The sequence below is a fragment of the Candoia aspera genome, chromosome 1 (genome assembly GCF_035149785.1).
Source record: "Candoia aspera isolate rCanAsp1 chromosome 1, rCanAsp1.hap2, whole genome shotgun sequence".
NCBI classification, from domain to species: Eukaryota; Metazoa; Chordata; class Lepidosauria; order Squamata; family Boidae; genus Candoia; species Candoia aspera.
Window position 1 is genome coordinate 324,123,893 of NC_086153.1, and position 17,920 is coordinate 324,141,812.

The 17,920-nt window shown below is 45.8% G+C and overlaps 1 protein-coding gene across 1 annotated transcript in view; it reads left to right on the forward strand.

The window, feature by feature from the left end:
- Positions 1-13,886: 13,886 nt before the first annotated feature.
- PTGER2 (prostaglandin E receptor 2) overlaps positions 13,887-17,920 on the forward strand; it is a 449,149-nt gene continuing 445,115 nt past the window's right edge. Inside the window, exon 1 of the mRNA XM_063290542.1 lies at positions 13,887-14,901. Within this exon, the coding sequence (XP_063146612.1) occupies positions 13,945-14,901 (957 nt within the window). The 5' untranslated portion in view covers positions 13,887-13,944. The remainder of the gene's footprint in view (positions 14,902-17,920) is intronic.

The window sequence follows — 17,920 nt, forward strand, 5'->3', positions numbered from 1 at the left end:
AGGGAAAATAGTTAAAGATGGCTGAGTCAAAATCCACGACTGGGGGACTCGAGGAGATGGCTAGCTTGATGCCCGAGTCGACGGTCAAGAGCAGAGAACTGAATCTCACCCCAGAACCTTCAGAATCCCGAGACCTGTCGGGATGAATCGAGTTCCAATTCTGATGCAGAGGAATCTGACAATGGGGAAGAGCCAAAGCAACCGGCACCCAGCGAATTGCTCGCAGAGTTGATCACCTTGGATGAAGTGGGGGAACCCCAACCAGGGACGTCGGGGACGTCCTGGAAGTATCAGTTCCCGCTAACCCCAGACAAAGAATCTACTACGGTGTGGACTGAGAGGAAACCAGGCACATGAAGGAGAGGGGACTCTCGAACACCTGAGAGACTAAGAGTGGTGGAAGCCAAAATAGAATCGATGGAGTACATGCTGAGAAACCTGTCTTTGTCACTGGAGGAGCAGGGGAGGTGTGGAGGAGATCCCAGCTTCCTGCAACCATCCCCCATCCTCCCATCCAGACTGCTGGCGGAGCGGGGCCGGAGACGGCTCCAGGATGAATCTCCACCCCGCAGGGCCCGGTCATCAGTATCCCCACCCTGAAAAGGGAAAGCTACTGTTACCTGGGGCCTGACTACTCAAGTGCCTACCGGTTCCACTCCAACCGGAGGCAGAGTGAGAGACTTTTCTGTCAAATTTGATGGGGATCTAACAAAGTTATCTTTCTTTTTAACTAATACTAAAAGTTATATGAGGCAGTTTGGGGCATGCTTCCCTTCCGAAGAAGCTAAAATAACTGCCATTGCCACCAAGTTGAAGGGTCGAGCGGCTGACTGGTATGTTCAATTAAGTGATGCTGACTCCCCTGCACTTGATTATTTTGATGATTTCGTGTGGGTGTTAAAGCTGCATTTTGAAGACCCTCTGGCCAAGGCAAGAGCTAAGAAGGCGCTGAAGGATCTTACCCAGGGCCAAATGTCAGTAGCTGATTACGCCCTAGAGTTTAAAGCTCTGGCTGGAAAAATCACTGACTGGTCTGAGTCAACTCTAATAGAGCATTTTAAAGAGGGACTCAACCGGGACGTCCTGCGTTGGGCATTGTGTAGAGACAACCCCGAGTCATTGTACGACTGGATCTGTCTGGCAGGAAAGGCTGAGCACACTCAGCATACCTTCATGCAAACTAGAAAACCTGAGAAACCACTCACCACCATGAGAGGACCCCGAAGTGCTGCGACTGCTGCCTGGCCAAGCTATAGAGCCTGGGATGAGGAGAGAGATCGGCACTACACAAGGGGTCAGTGCCTCCGATGCGGAAGAGAAGGCCATCGAGCAGCTGACTGCCCAAAAGCCAAGGCTGGAGATCGAGCGGGGAAGCCACCGGCCAAATCGCGCCCCCCCCCTCGTGGCAGATGACAGCAGCCAAAGGGACAGCCAATGCTGAAGAAGTAATCTACTTCTCAGGAGAGGCTGAAGATGACTCTAAGGAGCCGGCGGGAAACACCAGCCACCTGCCATGAAGGGCGCCTGCAGGCAGGTGGAAGAGGATGGGCGCGAAGATGCTATGGTGAGTGCTGACTGTCCCACTTTAGCAGTAAAAGTGAAATTGGGTTCCCGCACAAAAACTACAGAGGTATGGGCTTTAGTTGATTCTGGGTGTTCCAGGTGTTTAATTCACCCTGATCTGGTTGCTGCTTTGGAACTGCCCAGTTTCCCCCTCCAGCATCCTTTGATCTTCACACAGTTGGATGGTTCAACAGCGGGGTGGGGGGGACAGCAACCCATTTCACTGGAACTGTGGCAATGCAAATGGGCAGCCACCGTGAGACTTTGAAATTTGTTATAGCACCTGTTGGCAATCCCTTGGTAATCCTGGGGATCCCCTGGTTGACCTATCGAAGCCCCTATATAAACTAGGAGCACAGAACTGTGACTTTTAAAGATGGATTTTACCAAGCTCCTACAGCGGAGATAGTTGCACATGCGGGGGTTGGAAGGGCAGCGATCACCATGCTGTGCCATGACTTGCCACATTTAGAAGGCTTGCCTGCTCAATACCAAGAATTTGCAGACGTATTTGGGGAGATTGAAGCAGATCAGTTACCCGCCCCCCGGAAAACTGACTGTGCAATAGAGTTGGTCCCCAATGCTCAATTGCCCAAGCCAAAAATCTATCCAATGACTCAGAAGGAGCTCGAGGCATTACGGGACTTCATTGACAAAAATCTGTCAAGGGGGTTTATTGAACCTGCTAATTCCCCAGTTGGGGCTCCTATATTCCGGGAAAAGAAAGATGGCACACTTCAACTTTGTACAGACTACTGAGGGTTAAATTCCATCTCTATTGTCAACAGGTACCCTCTGCCCCTCATGAAAGACATGTTAGCTCATTTGTCAAAGGGCAAGATTTTCTCCAAGCTCGATCTTCACGAAGCCTATTTCTGCATTTGCATAAAAGCTGGGGATGAGTGGAAAACTGCTTTTAATTGCCCACTAGGGTCTTTTCAGTAGAAAGTCCTCCCTTTTGGGTTAGCAGGGGCACCCAGAGTCTTCATGCAATTGATTAATGAAGTATTACATGATCATTTGTTTAAAGGAGTCCTGGTTTATTTAGATGATGTTCTCATTTACACTGAAACCAAGGAGGAACACGAACGCCTCCTCCGACAGGTGTTACGCAAACTTAGAGATGCCAAACTCTATGCCAAACTTTCCAAATGTGAGTTTCACAAAACCCAACTTGACTATCTGGGCTATCGAGTGTCTGACAGGGGTATAGTAATGGACCCTGCCAAAATTCAGGCAATTCTAAGTTGGGAACATCCCCACACCCGGAGGCAATTACAAAGTTTTCTCGGGTTCAGTAATTACTATTGGCAATTTATCCAGAGGTTCGCTGAGATTGCTCTGCCCCTCACTGATTTACTCCATACCAAGGGCTTGGGGGAGACCCACAAAGTAAAAAACCCTGGGGCAGTGCTGAATTGGACGCCTGAATGCCAGGCAGCATTAGAGAGATTAAAAACCCTTTTCACTGCTGAGCCTATTCTACAGCACCCTGATCCTGAATGCCCCTTTGTGGTCCAAGTTGATGCTTCTGACTCCTCTAGTGGGGCTATTTTGTTACAAAGGGATTCAGAAAATCGCTTAAAACCCTGCGCTTATCTATCCAGGAAATTTTCTGAAACAGAATGCCGTTGGCATGTTTGGGAAAAGGAGGCATTTGCTGTGAAAGCAGCTTTAGAAACCTGGTGCCATCTCCTTGAAAGTGCTAAATGCCCTTTCAAGGTTTGGACCGATCACAGGAATTTGGAAGCCCTCCGCACCCCACGTCTCAGCCCTAAACAGATTCGCTGGGCTCAGTTTTTCAGTCGCTTTAACTTCCAGTTAAAATTTATTCTGGGAAAGAAAAACTTTCTGGCTGATGCTTTGTCACAGTTGCCTCAGGACCTAGACCAGGTAGCAGATGTGGTTGGGACTGTTCTCACTGAACCACAACTGGGCTTGGTTGCTGTCACTCGGAGCCAGACCCGTGCACAGGCAACCCCACCCCCAGCCCAGTCTGGGAAGTGGAAAGTGCAAGTTCCTTGTCAGTTACAGAAGGACTTTCTCCAGGTGCTGAAATCTGACACTAATAAAGACACTGTTTCTTTTGACAACGGTCTGGCATGGGTGGAACACCGCCTTTATGTGCCTGAAACGTTAAGAGCTGAGGTTTGGCAGCGTTCCCATGATGATACACTTTGGTTTTGTCAAAACCTTGCATTTGGTTCGCCGTCAATTTTGGTGGCCAACCTTAAGACGTGATGTCAAAGACTATGTTGCTTCCTGTCCTGTTTGTGCCATGTCAAAACGAAAAGGAGGAAAACCACAGGGGCTTCTACAGCCAGTGGCCAGCCCATCCCATCCCTGGGACGAGATTTCTATGGATTTTATTGTGGACCTACCTCCCAGTCAGAAGAAAACTGTCATTTGGGTTGTAAAAGACTTTTTCTCTAAACAAGCTCATTTCATTCCATGTGCATCCATCCCGTCAGCCCCGCAATTGGTGCGCCTATTTCTCCATCACATCTACCGCCTCCACAGTAGCCCCTCCCATTTAATCTCTGATCACGGCACACAGTTTACTTCCCAATTTTGGAAATCATTTTTAAAATTGATTGGCACCAAACAAGCACTGTCCACATTGTCCCATCCACAGACTGACGATTCTACTGAGATTTTAAATTCCACTCTTGAACAGTTTCTTAGAGCATACATTAACTACCATTAGGATGATTGGGTGGAGTTGTTGCCTTTTGCTGAAGTTGCTTACAACAATGCTGTCCATCAAAGTACCGGACAAACCCCTTTTCACGTGGTTTCTGGTCACGACTTTGTTCCCGTCCCTGAACTGCCACAGCCCCCTTCCCAAACATGTTCTGCATCTGACTGGGCTGTTAAGCTGGCTGATTCCTGGCCGGTGATTCAACAAGCTTTGGCTGATGCCCAGGCTGCTTACAAGTCTCAAGCTGATAAGCATCGCTCTTTACAACATGACTTCAAAGTTGGGGATCTGGTATATCTATCTACTAAATTTATCAAATCACCACAACCCTCTAAAAAACTTGCTCCCAAATTCCTTGGTCCTTTTCCTATTGTTCATCTTGTCAATCTGGTTACTGTTAAATTGGACCTGCCTCACAATTTGAAATGTTTGCACCGTTTTCCATTGCAGCTTGCTTAAGCCTGTGCACCACTCACCATGTTGGCACCCTCAACCTCCTCCTCCTGCTCCAATTATGATTGATGGCCAACAGCACTTTGAAGTCAAGGATATCATTGATTCTCGCAAACTTCGAGGCACCCTGCAGTATCTGGTCCGATGGAAACACTTTCCTCATCCTGAATGGGTGTCTGCCCACCATGTTAATGCTCCTGATTTAGTTCACCTTTTCCACCTTGCTTATCCTTTGAAGCCTACTGCTTGATGTATTCTTTATTTGGGGGGGGGCAGTATGTCATGTTCACTGATTCAATGTAGTTTATACATCATAACATTTCACATACCATGGCGCTGATGCACGTTTCTGTTTGGGAGGGAGCTGCTGTAGGACCTTGTACCAAGCTCTGTAGGTGAAATCAGTACAATGGAATGTGTTTGGGTTATGTTCTCTGTTCAAGGACTTTTCCCACAGACCATCAGAAACCGTTAGGAGCACCTGGGATTGTGAACTTGAGAAGACTCTGCGGGGGGAGGGATTTCATTTGCACCGAGGGTTTTTAGTTTGAATTTGGCGCGCTTTCATCATTCTCAGCTTTCTCTGTGATCCTGCATGCTATTCTTTAATAAATCAGATATCTTTGAATTCCTGCTCATGAGTCTGATGGTGTTTTAGAATAGGCAACCATTACATTGAGTTAACCTTCATATGCCTGGCAGCAGCTTTTCTTGTTTTCAGAGGGCTGTCAGTCACGGTAGACAACCAATGCGTATTATCCAATTTGGCCCTTTGGTCCACGGACACCAATTTCTTGCGGCGCTTTATGGAATGTGGTTGCATTTGTTTGTTTCCAAATTCACAGTGCATTCAACCGAAAGTAAGAGGAGGGAAGAAAAACTCTCGCCAGCAGCAAAATCAAATAAACAAGAATGACAAAGCAAACGGGCAATTAAATTCCTGTTTACCTGGGCAACAGTCCAGAGGCTGGGTTTTGGCTCACCCAGGGGCTCTTTTCAGATGCACACTTGTAGGCGGGGTTCCCATCAGCCAGACACGTGCTTTGTAGGCGGTTGGTTAAGGCAATAGTAAGTTAAGGGCTCTCTTGTAGCCAGTGTTCAAAAGGGATCGCCACATGAGAGCTGCTCTCAGGCAGAAGGTCCCATGTTTCAGCACACCCTGGAAATGCTTTGAAACAGGCTTCCTGGCACTCCCCAGGCACTGACAAGCACATACCTGTGTTTCAGAAATCAATTGTCTATCTGGGAAGGAGAAGCTATTGCTTAGGAAACAGCCCAAGTTTCTGCTGACTTGTTCTCCTCATATTATATTCAGCCAGGGCTGCGGTTGAATGGGAAAGTTTTACGAGAAGGGATTTGGGTGCATCCATTATTTTTTTTAAAAAACAGCCCTTTCCAGAAGGGGATTGTTTATCCAGATTACTATTTATCAAAATTCCTGTCAGACAATCGTTTTCCCTTTGAATAGAATGAGTAATTTCATTTTGTGTTTTCCTTTTGCACCGATGAGCACAAAGCAGATGTGACATCTGATACAGTTCAGCACAGGCTTACCTGCATCCCGTTGAGATCAGAATTGCAACTGGATCGCATCTTGCTAGTTCACGGCTGGATCGTCTGTCACTGGCAATAAAGTCTCCTTATAGGTGGCAGTAGTGGTAAGTGCATGGTTGGAAGTCCTGAAGGGCCAGGCTGGAAATGCATTATCCTGGAGAAAGGCTGCATATATGATTGCTAATATTCAACACCAAATTGATGGCATATAATGAAACCAATCAGTAGGTGGCAGCGTTAGCAGAATTTTGTTGAGCAGAAATAGAGTGTTTTTCCCGTGCTGGGAAGCTTTCCCCATTATTAATTCTGTAATCCTTACAGACATATCTGTATTATTATCCAGATAGTGTGTTTTGTCCTGTTTGAAAAGGTTTTTCAAGAACACATCAATTGTCCACATCATTTGTTTCACATTCTGAAATATATTGCTTCTACAAAGGAATATGCTAATCTTTGCTGTTGAGACTAATGGCATTGACAGGTTTCTACTCCACAGGTAAAATAAGGACGTTTTCCCCCCATGTATCATTTTGCCTTAGTTTGGCATCTCATCTGCAATATATAGTTGAATTTGTGCATCTCACTTGATAAACACATTGGGTAGTTTATGGATCAGTGCATCATGCAAACCTACACAGTTGGATTAATTCAGTAAATCACAGGTTAATTTGTTGTGTGAAGAGAGCTATGGTTTCCTAGCAGTTATTCAATCTCAGGAACTTGCTCACTGTTTCTTTTGGGAATGGACTGTCCTGACTAACTAAATGTATAAGCTCTGTCACCCTGACCATCTCCTCATTCACCCCAACTCCAGTTCCTGAATTAGTCAGTTTCAATAGCAGGGTCGTCACTGCCAAAAGTGAGCTGTGAATCTGGAAAACCCAGCTCCAGGTCTGGCCACAACTGTTTCCTAGTATATTTTGCTCAGGGTTTTTCCCTGGGTGTAATTTAACTTTCCAAACTTAAAATGGAATCACTTATCCTTACATGGCATGAGACTGAACAATGACTCATGTGCCAGCAAGGAAGTAATGAATCAAATAACTTCTCAGGTATCCTGTGTCTCTTACAGCTTCCCTAAGCGCTCTGGATGATCTACTCTTTCCATATAATCAGCTTCCAATGGAAAATTACTGCCCTCTGGACTTTCTGGACCATTCTGTATATTAATATGGCACAATTCTTTGCCACTGGAAGTATAGGTCCTTTAGACAAACTGTGGATTGATTGATTGATTGATTGATTGATTTTACTGGGGAGTGGAATAATCAGGAAAATGGTATGGAACAAAGTATGTATGTATGTATGTATGTAGTCCCATTCCTGGATTTGGGCTTCTGTAGATCCTACTTTATATGTGATTTTCCTGGTACTGTAAAATACAAAGTGGTTTACCATTGCCTTCTCCTACACAATATGAAATTATGCCTTTCCTACTGTCACTAAAGAGATCTTCCACCTCCAGCAACTTCCTATATATTGGGCAGCTGAGATGACCTTCACGCCATGGGTGCCTGCTGGGATTATATAATCTTGGTATATACTCCTGGTGTTCTTCACTTACCCTTCCCAAGAATCCCCCTCTCTGACATGATAAGGCAGCAAAGCAGGATTTGGAGGGGAGGGGGATATAAAGTAAGATTTACAGAAGCCCAATTCCAGGAATGGGGAATACTTGCATACATACATGGACTACATGGAGCTGCCCTTGAAGACCATTGGAAAGCTACAGCTAGTCCAGAATGCAGTGGAACAGGCAGTGGTGAGTGTGTCATGTTACGCCCATGTGACATCCCTGCTTCTTGAGCTGCACTGGATGCCACTTTTGCAGTGCTGGATTATTGGGTATCCCCAGCACATCCAGTGCCAGTACTAGATGAGCCAATGATCTTTAGTTGTTACTAGCATCTTCCAATTCTTATGGTTTTTTTGTTTTTGTTTTTGTTTTGCATAATAATCCAGGATGGTCAGTTGATGATGAATTACTGATAGGGCATTTCTGTATGGTGTTAAATGTTACGCCACCATCACTGCCCAAATTTGGAAACATGGAACCTCTCTTCTTCAGTTGACAGCGAGAGGTAGATGTATGTGTCTGTCAGAGATAGAGGTAACTAGAGAGATATGCAAAAAACTGTTGGTTTTAGAAGAGATGAGGGTGGGAACACTAAAGCTGTGCATTTCACAGCTAGAGAGCAGAAAAGAGATTTGCTGCTGAATGGAGAACAAAATCATTTTCTCACCTATGGCTTAATATGCCACCAGCCTTCTTAATGTCATGAAAAGAACAGCTGCCATAAATTTGGCTATCTGGAGTGCCACATCATCAACTCACCTCACAGGGTTGTTGTGGGGAAAAGAGGAGGAGGAAGGAGTATCAGGTATGTTCACCACCTTGAGTTATTTATAAAACCATAATAATAAAGGCAGGATAGAAAATAAATAAATAAATAAATAAATAGTCTGCCTTCTCTGTCCTTCACCCCAATGTCATCTCCTTTTCCTTGACAGGGTTACCTACATGTGGGAATATATTCTAAAATCAGAGTGTTGTAAGATTAACAATGGAGGTAGGTACATCTGACATAATTCTGTGATTCTGCTGTTTTGATTACATTTCCCTTTAGTATGCAAATTACTGGAGAAATACATGTGTTTCAAGATCAATGGATCAGTCTTATGTGAATATATGATTTCCAACCCAAATTATATAATAGCTTAGTAGGACATTAGCAACTAATAGCATGGTCCTTCTCCAACTTCGTTCCTTTCAGTTTTGCTGGCTAGGGATGATGAGAATTGAGGTCTAGTATATCATGCATCCCAGGAGAAAAACCAATTTACTACCACAGATAGGTATGGATTAACCAAAATAGGCAGCAATCCTAATATTTATTAGAAATTTCATTTATTTATTAACTATTCAGTTTCCAGAGCATGTTTTGGGTGATTAACCATTAGAACGAACACTGAAGGGAAAGTTGGATAACTGAAGAATGGAGGAAATACTGTGTATGGGACAATTAACATTCTGTCCTTAGATACGTGATGCTGAAATGCATATTAGGTAGAGTGGGAAACTGAAACTGCCTGATGACCCTGGAAGGGAAGGCGACAGATAACAAAAACCAGTTGTCTTTTCTGTGATGTGAAGGGAGTCAATATATGGGTACAATAAGGGACATTGTTTATGTTAGAAGGTGCAAGTATTAGTAGAAAGAGCAGGCTTGGAGCCCCCTTAGAAGAGCAAAAGGTAGAGGTGCTAGGTCAGTCCAAAACAGGGTCATCCCATGTTGTTATCAGATCCTACATTCCTGCAGTAAAGGTTGTGCTTTAAGTCCTATGTATCATTTCAGAGGGTATATAAGCTGTAACCTTGTGGGCTTTGGGACTCTCCCGTGTTTCTTCAATTACTATAGTTGTGTGTGCCAATTAAAGATATTTTGTTGCATCTATCTCCAGTTTCATTCCTTATATAAGTGAGCATTTTCCCCACCATAGCCAGGCATAGTTGGCAGGATTGGAAGGTCAAGAGCTGGGGCAATTCATTGTGTTTGGTGAGCCCCTGCCATTTTTGTAGATTCACAGTCTCTACCTTTGCCCTTTTCTCGTCTCTGGAGATATTTGATTAGGATTTAGGTAGTGGAAAGGTTTTGGGGGGTGGAACTCTGAGTGAGTTGTGACTCTAAACGGCAAGTCGCAGGGGGGGTTCCTGCCATCTGACCCTGCAGAAGTGAGTAACAGGCCGCGAGGGAGTTGAAGCCAGCTTAATTAAGTGTAAGAGCCAAATAAAGCAAGGGATGACAGGGTGGCAACTGTTGTCTTGTTTGTCTGCTTCTCATTGATTGTGGTTTTGTCATTGATAAATTCCCACCTCTATACCAGGGCTGGGCATCTCTTCCACTCAGCCACCCTCACTCGCAGAGTTAAAGATGATTCCCCCATGACCTCTGCATCGTGAAACGCAAAGGGGAAGATACTTGATTCCTGTGTCCCACAGGCCTGTGAGAGGTTGTATGCATAGGTATAAGTGAGAAATCTCTCTCACTTGTGGCTGTATCTATATAAATTTCCACCACTGACCTGAGCTGCCCATAAGATTTCCTAGCTGCACCCAGCAGGGGGAGGAGAGATTGCTTCTCAATGATCCCTCTGTTCAGAAAGCAAGGGGGACATTAATTTAGGGGTGTGGACTTCCTGCTAAGTAGTACTCTGATGTTGGCCACTTCTGTTAACAATAAAACTTCCACAAATACATAAATAAGGAAAAAACAAGAGCAGTGATTGAAGCTAGCCCACACATCTGAAGGAAAGGGTGTGTTTGCATTTGCTGAACAACCTCCAACTGATCATCTGAACTTGTGTCTCTGAAAAGGGACACTAAAGCAATAGCTTTAATCTTGTGGTGGTGGTGCTGGTGGGATCCTTTCAGTTTAAGCAGGGAAAACTAGTTATTGTCCAGAATGCAAAGGATCGGCATAGGACTGTTCAAATCATGGGCTGGGAATGAGGTAAAATCAGTGCTGTGTAATCAAAGGAGAATACTGGGGTTGCAAACAGTATATAAACAGCAGTTGAGAAAGGATCCCTGATTTGTGTCAGGCATACAAATATTACAGAATGAGAATACAAAAGATGTATCTTTGTAACAGAACAGGAACATTGTTGAACTGCCATCATCTCTAATCAGCTTGGATAGCTGGTGATTATAGAGGCTGTTGTCCTATAGAACAGGAGGGGCACCTATATCAGATCAGGAAGTAAGCTGAAAAAGGCAAAGTGCATGTATTGCACTAAATGATTTACTGAATAACACCTGCTGTAACTTGCTGTATTCATGTAACATACTGTACCCAGCTTTTTTATTATGAAGTTTCTGAAACATGCAAACAAGAGACCTTACAGGATCCAGCACTGGAGCTTCCAGCCTTGTGCAGGGCTGATACAAATCAATTTTCTGCTGTTGTTTATTTATTCCTGTTAACCTCTATTCAAAATACAAATTCTATGAGCAACATAAGCCAGAGCCGATATCGATACCCCTGATCATTTTTAATTACAATAAATTTATTGCATAATTAGGCTCCACCATCAGTGATATTAATTAAATACTGTTTCTATCTTCTTGGGTACCATCATTTCTTGGGTACCATCATTAATGTCAGATATAATATAAATTAGACATCAAGGTTTTATTTTCAACAGCGCAGCAAGCTCCTTTCCTCCCATTCTTTATCCTGCAAGCAACCCTCAGTTGTTGCTGTTGTTCAGTCATCCGGGCAATCCGGACTCTTGGTGACCCAGCGGAGATAATTTCACTGGGATGGTCTGTAGTAAGTACTTCTTGCAAGCACCGGCTTCTGCCATCAGTGAATACTCGTACCTGCATCCAAATCCAAGAATGGAAAATACTCTTCATCACATTTCAGGCAGATTGACAGACGCTTTGAGAGCGCTTTCAAGCATCTTCCAGTTTTTAAAAACTGAAACTTTTGAACTTCAAAATACCCAAAAGTGTTTGTTAGGGAGGTGGCTTTGCAGTGCCGCAAAGGCCAGCCAATCAGCAACATATATCCAGTCCGGAGAAAGTGAATACTATTCCGCAGCAAGTTGACTACTACTGCCCATTCCAATATCCATCGTGCATGAAGGTTTGCACACTTGTTTGTGTATTTTGCAAGGAAACGCAGAGAAAGGAGAGGGTGGGAAGAACAAGGTGTGGCTACTCTGTGCTTAGTTACTCTGTTCTTTTGGCTTTCAAGACAAATGACAGAACGTATTGCCACATGCTGGTGGGGCGACCAAATGGGCGCGGAATCCATGTTTGCCCTGGGTGACACAGACCACAGTTGCGGCCCTGGTCACACCTCCCCATCTCATCAAGTTGTAATGCAGCAGATCTGAAGGGCACCAGCTTGAGGAAGCATTAAATAAGATAAACTCTAAAAATAACAATGGAACCGCATCAGTTATGAAGTTACATTCTTAGCAATCTCTTCTAATAAGTTCCAAAGAGTCCTCTTTCTTCTTTTCTCCCTCTTTCACTCTGCTCTTCATTCAAATTGGGAAAAAAATAAAACCTTCTTCCCTTCTCAAAATAGAAAGCTCTGGTTACAGCCGCTGAGAACCAGTTCGGTGTAGTGGTTAAGGTACCAGGCTAGAAACCGGGAGACCGGGAGTTCTAGTCCGGCCTTAGTCACAAAGCTGGCTGGGTGACCTTGGGCCAGTCTCTCTCTCTCTCAGCCCTAAGAAAGAGGCAATGGCAAACCACTTCTGAAATCTTGCCAAGAAAACTGCAGGGACTTGTCCAGGCAGTCACCAGGAGTCAACACTGACTTGAAGGTATCCCCCCCCCCCAAAAAAGTTACAGTCCCAGTTCTAGTAACTACTTGCCATTAAATGCCATTGTCAGGTCCTGCTGCTCACTGTCAAGAACCAGGCTACACAGTCCTTAGGAGCAAGAAGGCCTCTTAGCACAACCCAAGCAGCACCAGTAGCTACTTTAGAAAGAAATGTTATACGACGAAGGACCCACAACCAGTAGTTTCAGCAGCAGGGAAAGAATGAGACATTTTGTCCCACATTAAAGCTTAGAAAGAGAAATAATCACCTCACATGAATGCTCCTGTCCCCAAACACGTGTGGAGAAAGCAAGAAAACGGAGGGAGGGAGGGATGTCTGGTTTCCCTTGCCACGGCATTAGTGCCAGGGCCAACCAAAGGCTCAGGAATCATCTTTGGTCACAGAGGTATCTGCAAGATACAGTAAAAAAAAAAAAAAGTCCACAGGACATCCATGACCATGTCATTGAAGCCCTCCCTGTTTTATATGTGATGCACGTAAACAGAGCTTTGATTGCCCTGTTGCAGCTGCCTTAATTTAAAAAAAGCTTAAAATGTCTTAACATTTTGACCATACTCTGCAGACACCGCTAGTTAATGAATTCAATCTATCCTACCTGACCTGTGACACGTAGGTTTCTTTGACGATTCTGTTTACTTATAGATCCTTGTTCTACAAGACATAGTGGATCAGCTTTCTAAACACTCACAGAGGCACCTTGTTCTGGATTACATTACAAACTTATTTCCTACATTCCCTCCATGCAAAGGGCGTGCTGGAGTCAGGATTCACACCAAATGTTTTCAAAAGGAAAAGGAGGTGACAAGGAAACAGAGGACACACCTTTTACCTTACCATGAAGCTATTCTTGGTTCATATAGTGTGAGAGAAATCCAATTTACTTCTATAACGGAAAAAGATGAATGACTTCAAACTTGCATTTCTATGCAGCTGTGCCACCAATGGGGGGAGGGGTGCGTTTGAAGGGCAAATTCACCTTTGTTGTAATGTGTGGAATGATTCCTCTTCCAAAGATTTGGTTTGATTCTGGACAAGAGAACGTGAGAAAGTTCTTCATTCCGAAGTAGAAGTGAGAGCGGGCGCCTCCTTAGAAGTCGCGCTGGGAATCTCCTCCTGCGCCCTCGGGACGGCAGCGGCTGGCAGGGAGGCGCGAGGGCAACAACAGTCCCTCCGGGGTCTGGCCGCGATGTCGAGGGCGGGAGGCCGGGCCGGCACGGGCGGCCGGGCGGGAGGTGGTGCTAAACCTAAGGCCGCCCGCCTACCTCCTTTCCCTTTCGACTGAGGAGCATCTGCTCCGTCAGCGCACCGCGATGATGGACGAGGGGGGCCGAGGAAGCACGCGGCCGACCCCGCTCTTCTGCAGCAAGGGCCAGAAGGCGCCGCTTTCGCCGACCTCGGGCGATGGCCCGGCCATCTCGGCCGTCATGTTCACGGCCGGCGTGCTCGGCAACCTGACGGCGCTGGTGCTGCTACTGCGGGCGCGGCGCCGTAGGCTGGCGCGGCGGGAGCCCCTGGTGCCTTTCCGCGTGCTGCTGATGGCGCTGGTGCTGACGGACCTGCTGGGCACTTGCCTGCTCAGCCCAGTGGTCCTGGTGGCCTACGGGCGAGAGCACACGCTGAAGGAGCTGGCCGCGGACGGGCGCGTCTGCAACTACTTCGCCTTCCTCATGAGCTTCTTCAGCCTGGCCACCATGGGCTGCCTGGGCGCCATGGCGCTGGAGCGCAGCCTGGCCATTGGCGCGCCTTACCTCTACGAGCGGCTGCTGAGCGGGCGGCCCGCGGCGCTGCTGCTGGGAGCCCTGCCCGCCTTCTACGCCCTGGCCGCCGCCTTCTGCGCCCTGCCGCTGCTGGGCTTCGGCTGCTACGCGGAGTACTGGCCGGGCACGTGGTGCTTTATCCAGATGCGCTCGGAGGGCAGAGCCGACGCCTTCGCGCTGCTCTACGCTTCGGTCCTGTTGCTGCTCATCCTGGCCGTCCTGCTGGGCAACCTGGTCGTCATGGTCAGCCTCTGCCGCATGTACCTGAGGCGCGCGCACCCCCCCCAGTGCCTCTTGTACCTGAGGCGCGCGCACGCACGCCGGCCTGCCTCCGCCGTCTGCCGCTGCCCCGCGTGGAGCGCTCAGCAGCAGCCGTGCCGCCAGACGGAGTCTCCCGAGACGCGAGCGCAGGGCGCTCGGAGGCCGCTCTCCATGTCCGAGGAGCTGGACCACCTCGTCTTGCTCTTCCTCATGACCGTCATCTTCGCCGTGTGCTCCGTGCCGTTTACGGTGAGTCCTGGCGGAGCTAAGCCCTGGCCTGGCCTGCGGCTCGGGTAACTCCTGCCGAAAAGCAGCGCGAAGAAGCAGCGTAAAGCAGCTTTTCTCTACCTGGCCCCCTTCGGGTACTCTGGGCTACATCCACCTTAAGCGTCCTGACAAGGATGATTGGATCTGTAGTCCAGCACATCTGAAGCGTGCTGGGTGGAGGAGAAGGAGACACCGCCCCCGCTTTGGATTTTTGTTTTGGCTTCACACAATGAAAAAAGGAAAGAAGCCCTAGAGTTGAGCTCAGCTCCTGATGGCTACTGCACAGGGGATCAACCATGCCATGTCTTGTAGCCATTCCTTCTATATTTGCAGTTGGGAGAAAAGCTGGCTTCTAGAATGCGGATCAGAAAATCTTGGTGTGCAGTTAGACCCTGGGTCAGTTTTCAGCAACCACATGCCTTTCAGAGGTACCAAACTACAAAACAAAACATCTTCTAACGGTCACCTATAAAGTGGGGAAATGGGGAAGGCCACTTTATTCAGTATGCACAATACTTTTTGCAATGACTGTTCAGTACAAGGAACAAAATAAGTCCTCTTATGTGGCAATGATAAACATTGCTTAGGCAACTTTCCTTTCCCTATTCAGCGACCTCCATAAAAATTGGATTACAATTTCCATCTAGCCAGGTAGTAACACCTGCCTAATCTTGCTTGATCTTGAAAAGCTAAACAGCAAAGACCAATTAGTACTTGGATGAGAGACTACCAGGAAACAACAGGGCTGTAGACTAAACTGGGAAGTCAAAACAACATCCCAGAAGAGAGAGTAAATCCTATCTGTATAGTTGCTAAGAAGACGACATGTCCGTGAAATCACCAGGAACAGAGCACAACTCAAGGGAACCTCTGTACCTCTTTGTCACTATAGTGCAGGGTTTCTCAACCAGGGTGCCACGACACCCTAGGGTTCTGCGAAAGGTCACTAGGGGTTCCCTGGGAGTTCACAATTTATTTCAAATATTATTTCAGACTCCGGCAACTTCATATTAAAGAGACAAGTTTCATTCTTTATTTTTAGTTTAAGAACACTGTTAATACATTTATGCAGGCCTACCCATGAAACAAATATAATGATTTTTAACTTCTGGCCTATATCTGAGCCTGAATGTGCAGGGGTTCCCCGAGGCATGAAAAATATTTCAAGGGTTCCTCCAGGGTCAAAAGGTTGAGAAAGGCTTTTATAGTGGTTGCCCATGTTGGCTAGTGATGGTGGAAGGTGTTATCAGGCTTCTGAACAGCATCAGGTTGGCAAAGGCAGACCTAAAGTTTCATTTGACTTGAAGGCTCCTAAAACAGGATGTTTTTAAAATCACTATACAATGGGAATAGATGGGGAAAATTATCTGGAATGTTGCTGAGACAAACAAGGAGGTGGGGTAACTGAGGGAGATACCCATCATTCAGTATAAAACACCTACTTCACATGCAAAAGGTCCCAGATTTAGCTCCTGGCCTTTCCAATGGAAAACAGGGGTGGACAACCCCCAAGCCGCATGCAGCTTGCAGAACCCAAGAACATGCTTTTTATTTTATTGTTATTGTTATCCTGCCTTTATTATTTTTTATAAATAACTCAAGGTGGCGAACATACCTAATATTTTCCCCACAACAACAACCCTGTGAGGTGAGTTGGGCTGAGAGAGAGGGACTGGCCCAAGGTCACCCAGCCAGCTTTCGTGCCTAAGGCGGGACTAGAACTCACAGCCTCCTGGTTTCTAGCCCAGCACCTTAACCACTAGACCAAACTGGCTAGAATTCAGATGCAAAGGGCTGATTTTCCCAAGAGTAATCTTTCTACTTTAAAAGAAAAACAAAATATGAATTCAAAATTAAGATCTCTCCTTATATGAGAACCTGGACAGATGTTATTATCAGAGTAGGCTGTGCTGTACCAGATGATCAAACACTTTGGCCTGGTCAAAGACCACTTCCAAGATTTAGAATGTAAAAATGAGACACAGTCAATGAGCCCCCTACAGTACCACCACCCATCCATGCACAGAATCCAATTCCCATTTTCTGGCTTGTTTGGATGCTCAAGGCAGTTGGCAACAAGCAAACCACCCGAAAAATGCAATGAAAAGTAAAGCATTTCAATGACTCTTTGGATGAATTTTAAAAGATTCTCACTGTGTTTAATGGGACGTCCTTTCAATATGTAACAAGCATTGCAGCTTTTCTATTTCTATTTTACGTTTTATTGCATGACATGATAAAGCCAAATGGCATCACAACAGTAGAGTTCCCAGAGGTCTGCAAACCACACAGCAACCAGATTTTTTTTAATGATTATTATTAGAAAGCCACACATCTAAAATGTGGCAAAACATGTTGAGTCAACGTACGTGACTATATGAGCTTCCTTCCTCTTCTGGATGATGTGGCTATGTTTACAGAAGTCTACATCACAACTGTGGTGGTAGACTTACACATTCAGTCAGCTGAGAAATAGTTCATCCTTGTGCATGCTGGATTGATAAGAATAAAGCACATTCTCAGAGGAGGGGTCTGTCTACCAGGATCCAGCAGTATTGGCCTTGCTTGTTTGCTTTGGTGGTGTCCTGTGAATCCACCCGTTGTAGCATAATGCGATATATGAACCAGACTAATGTGGTTCTTTAACCATGACTTTTTAAAAAAGTCTAGCTTAGAGCAACATTTGAACTCAACCAATACCTTTCTGGGTTCTTCTTTAAACCGCTGTCAAAGACAAGAAGATGAAAGCTTTAGTCTGGCCTAGCTGAGAGAGAGGTTTGGGCTAGGAAATGGTTTTTTAGCTGGAAAACACATGGTCAGAGGAGTGCTTAGTTTCGAGTTTTATTTTACTACTTTTACTACCCTCATCCAAGGGCCACAAAGGTTGTAGTAGGGATGAACTGATGTCTTTGAAGAAGACAAGGCTGGAATTTAATCAAACCTTTTTTTAAAGGAGCATTGACAAGGTTTTAAATATGAAATACAGGGTGTCTATTTTTGA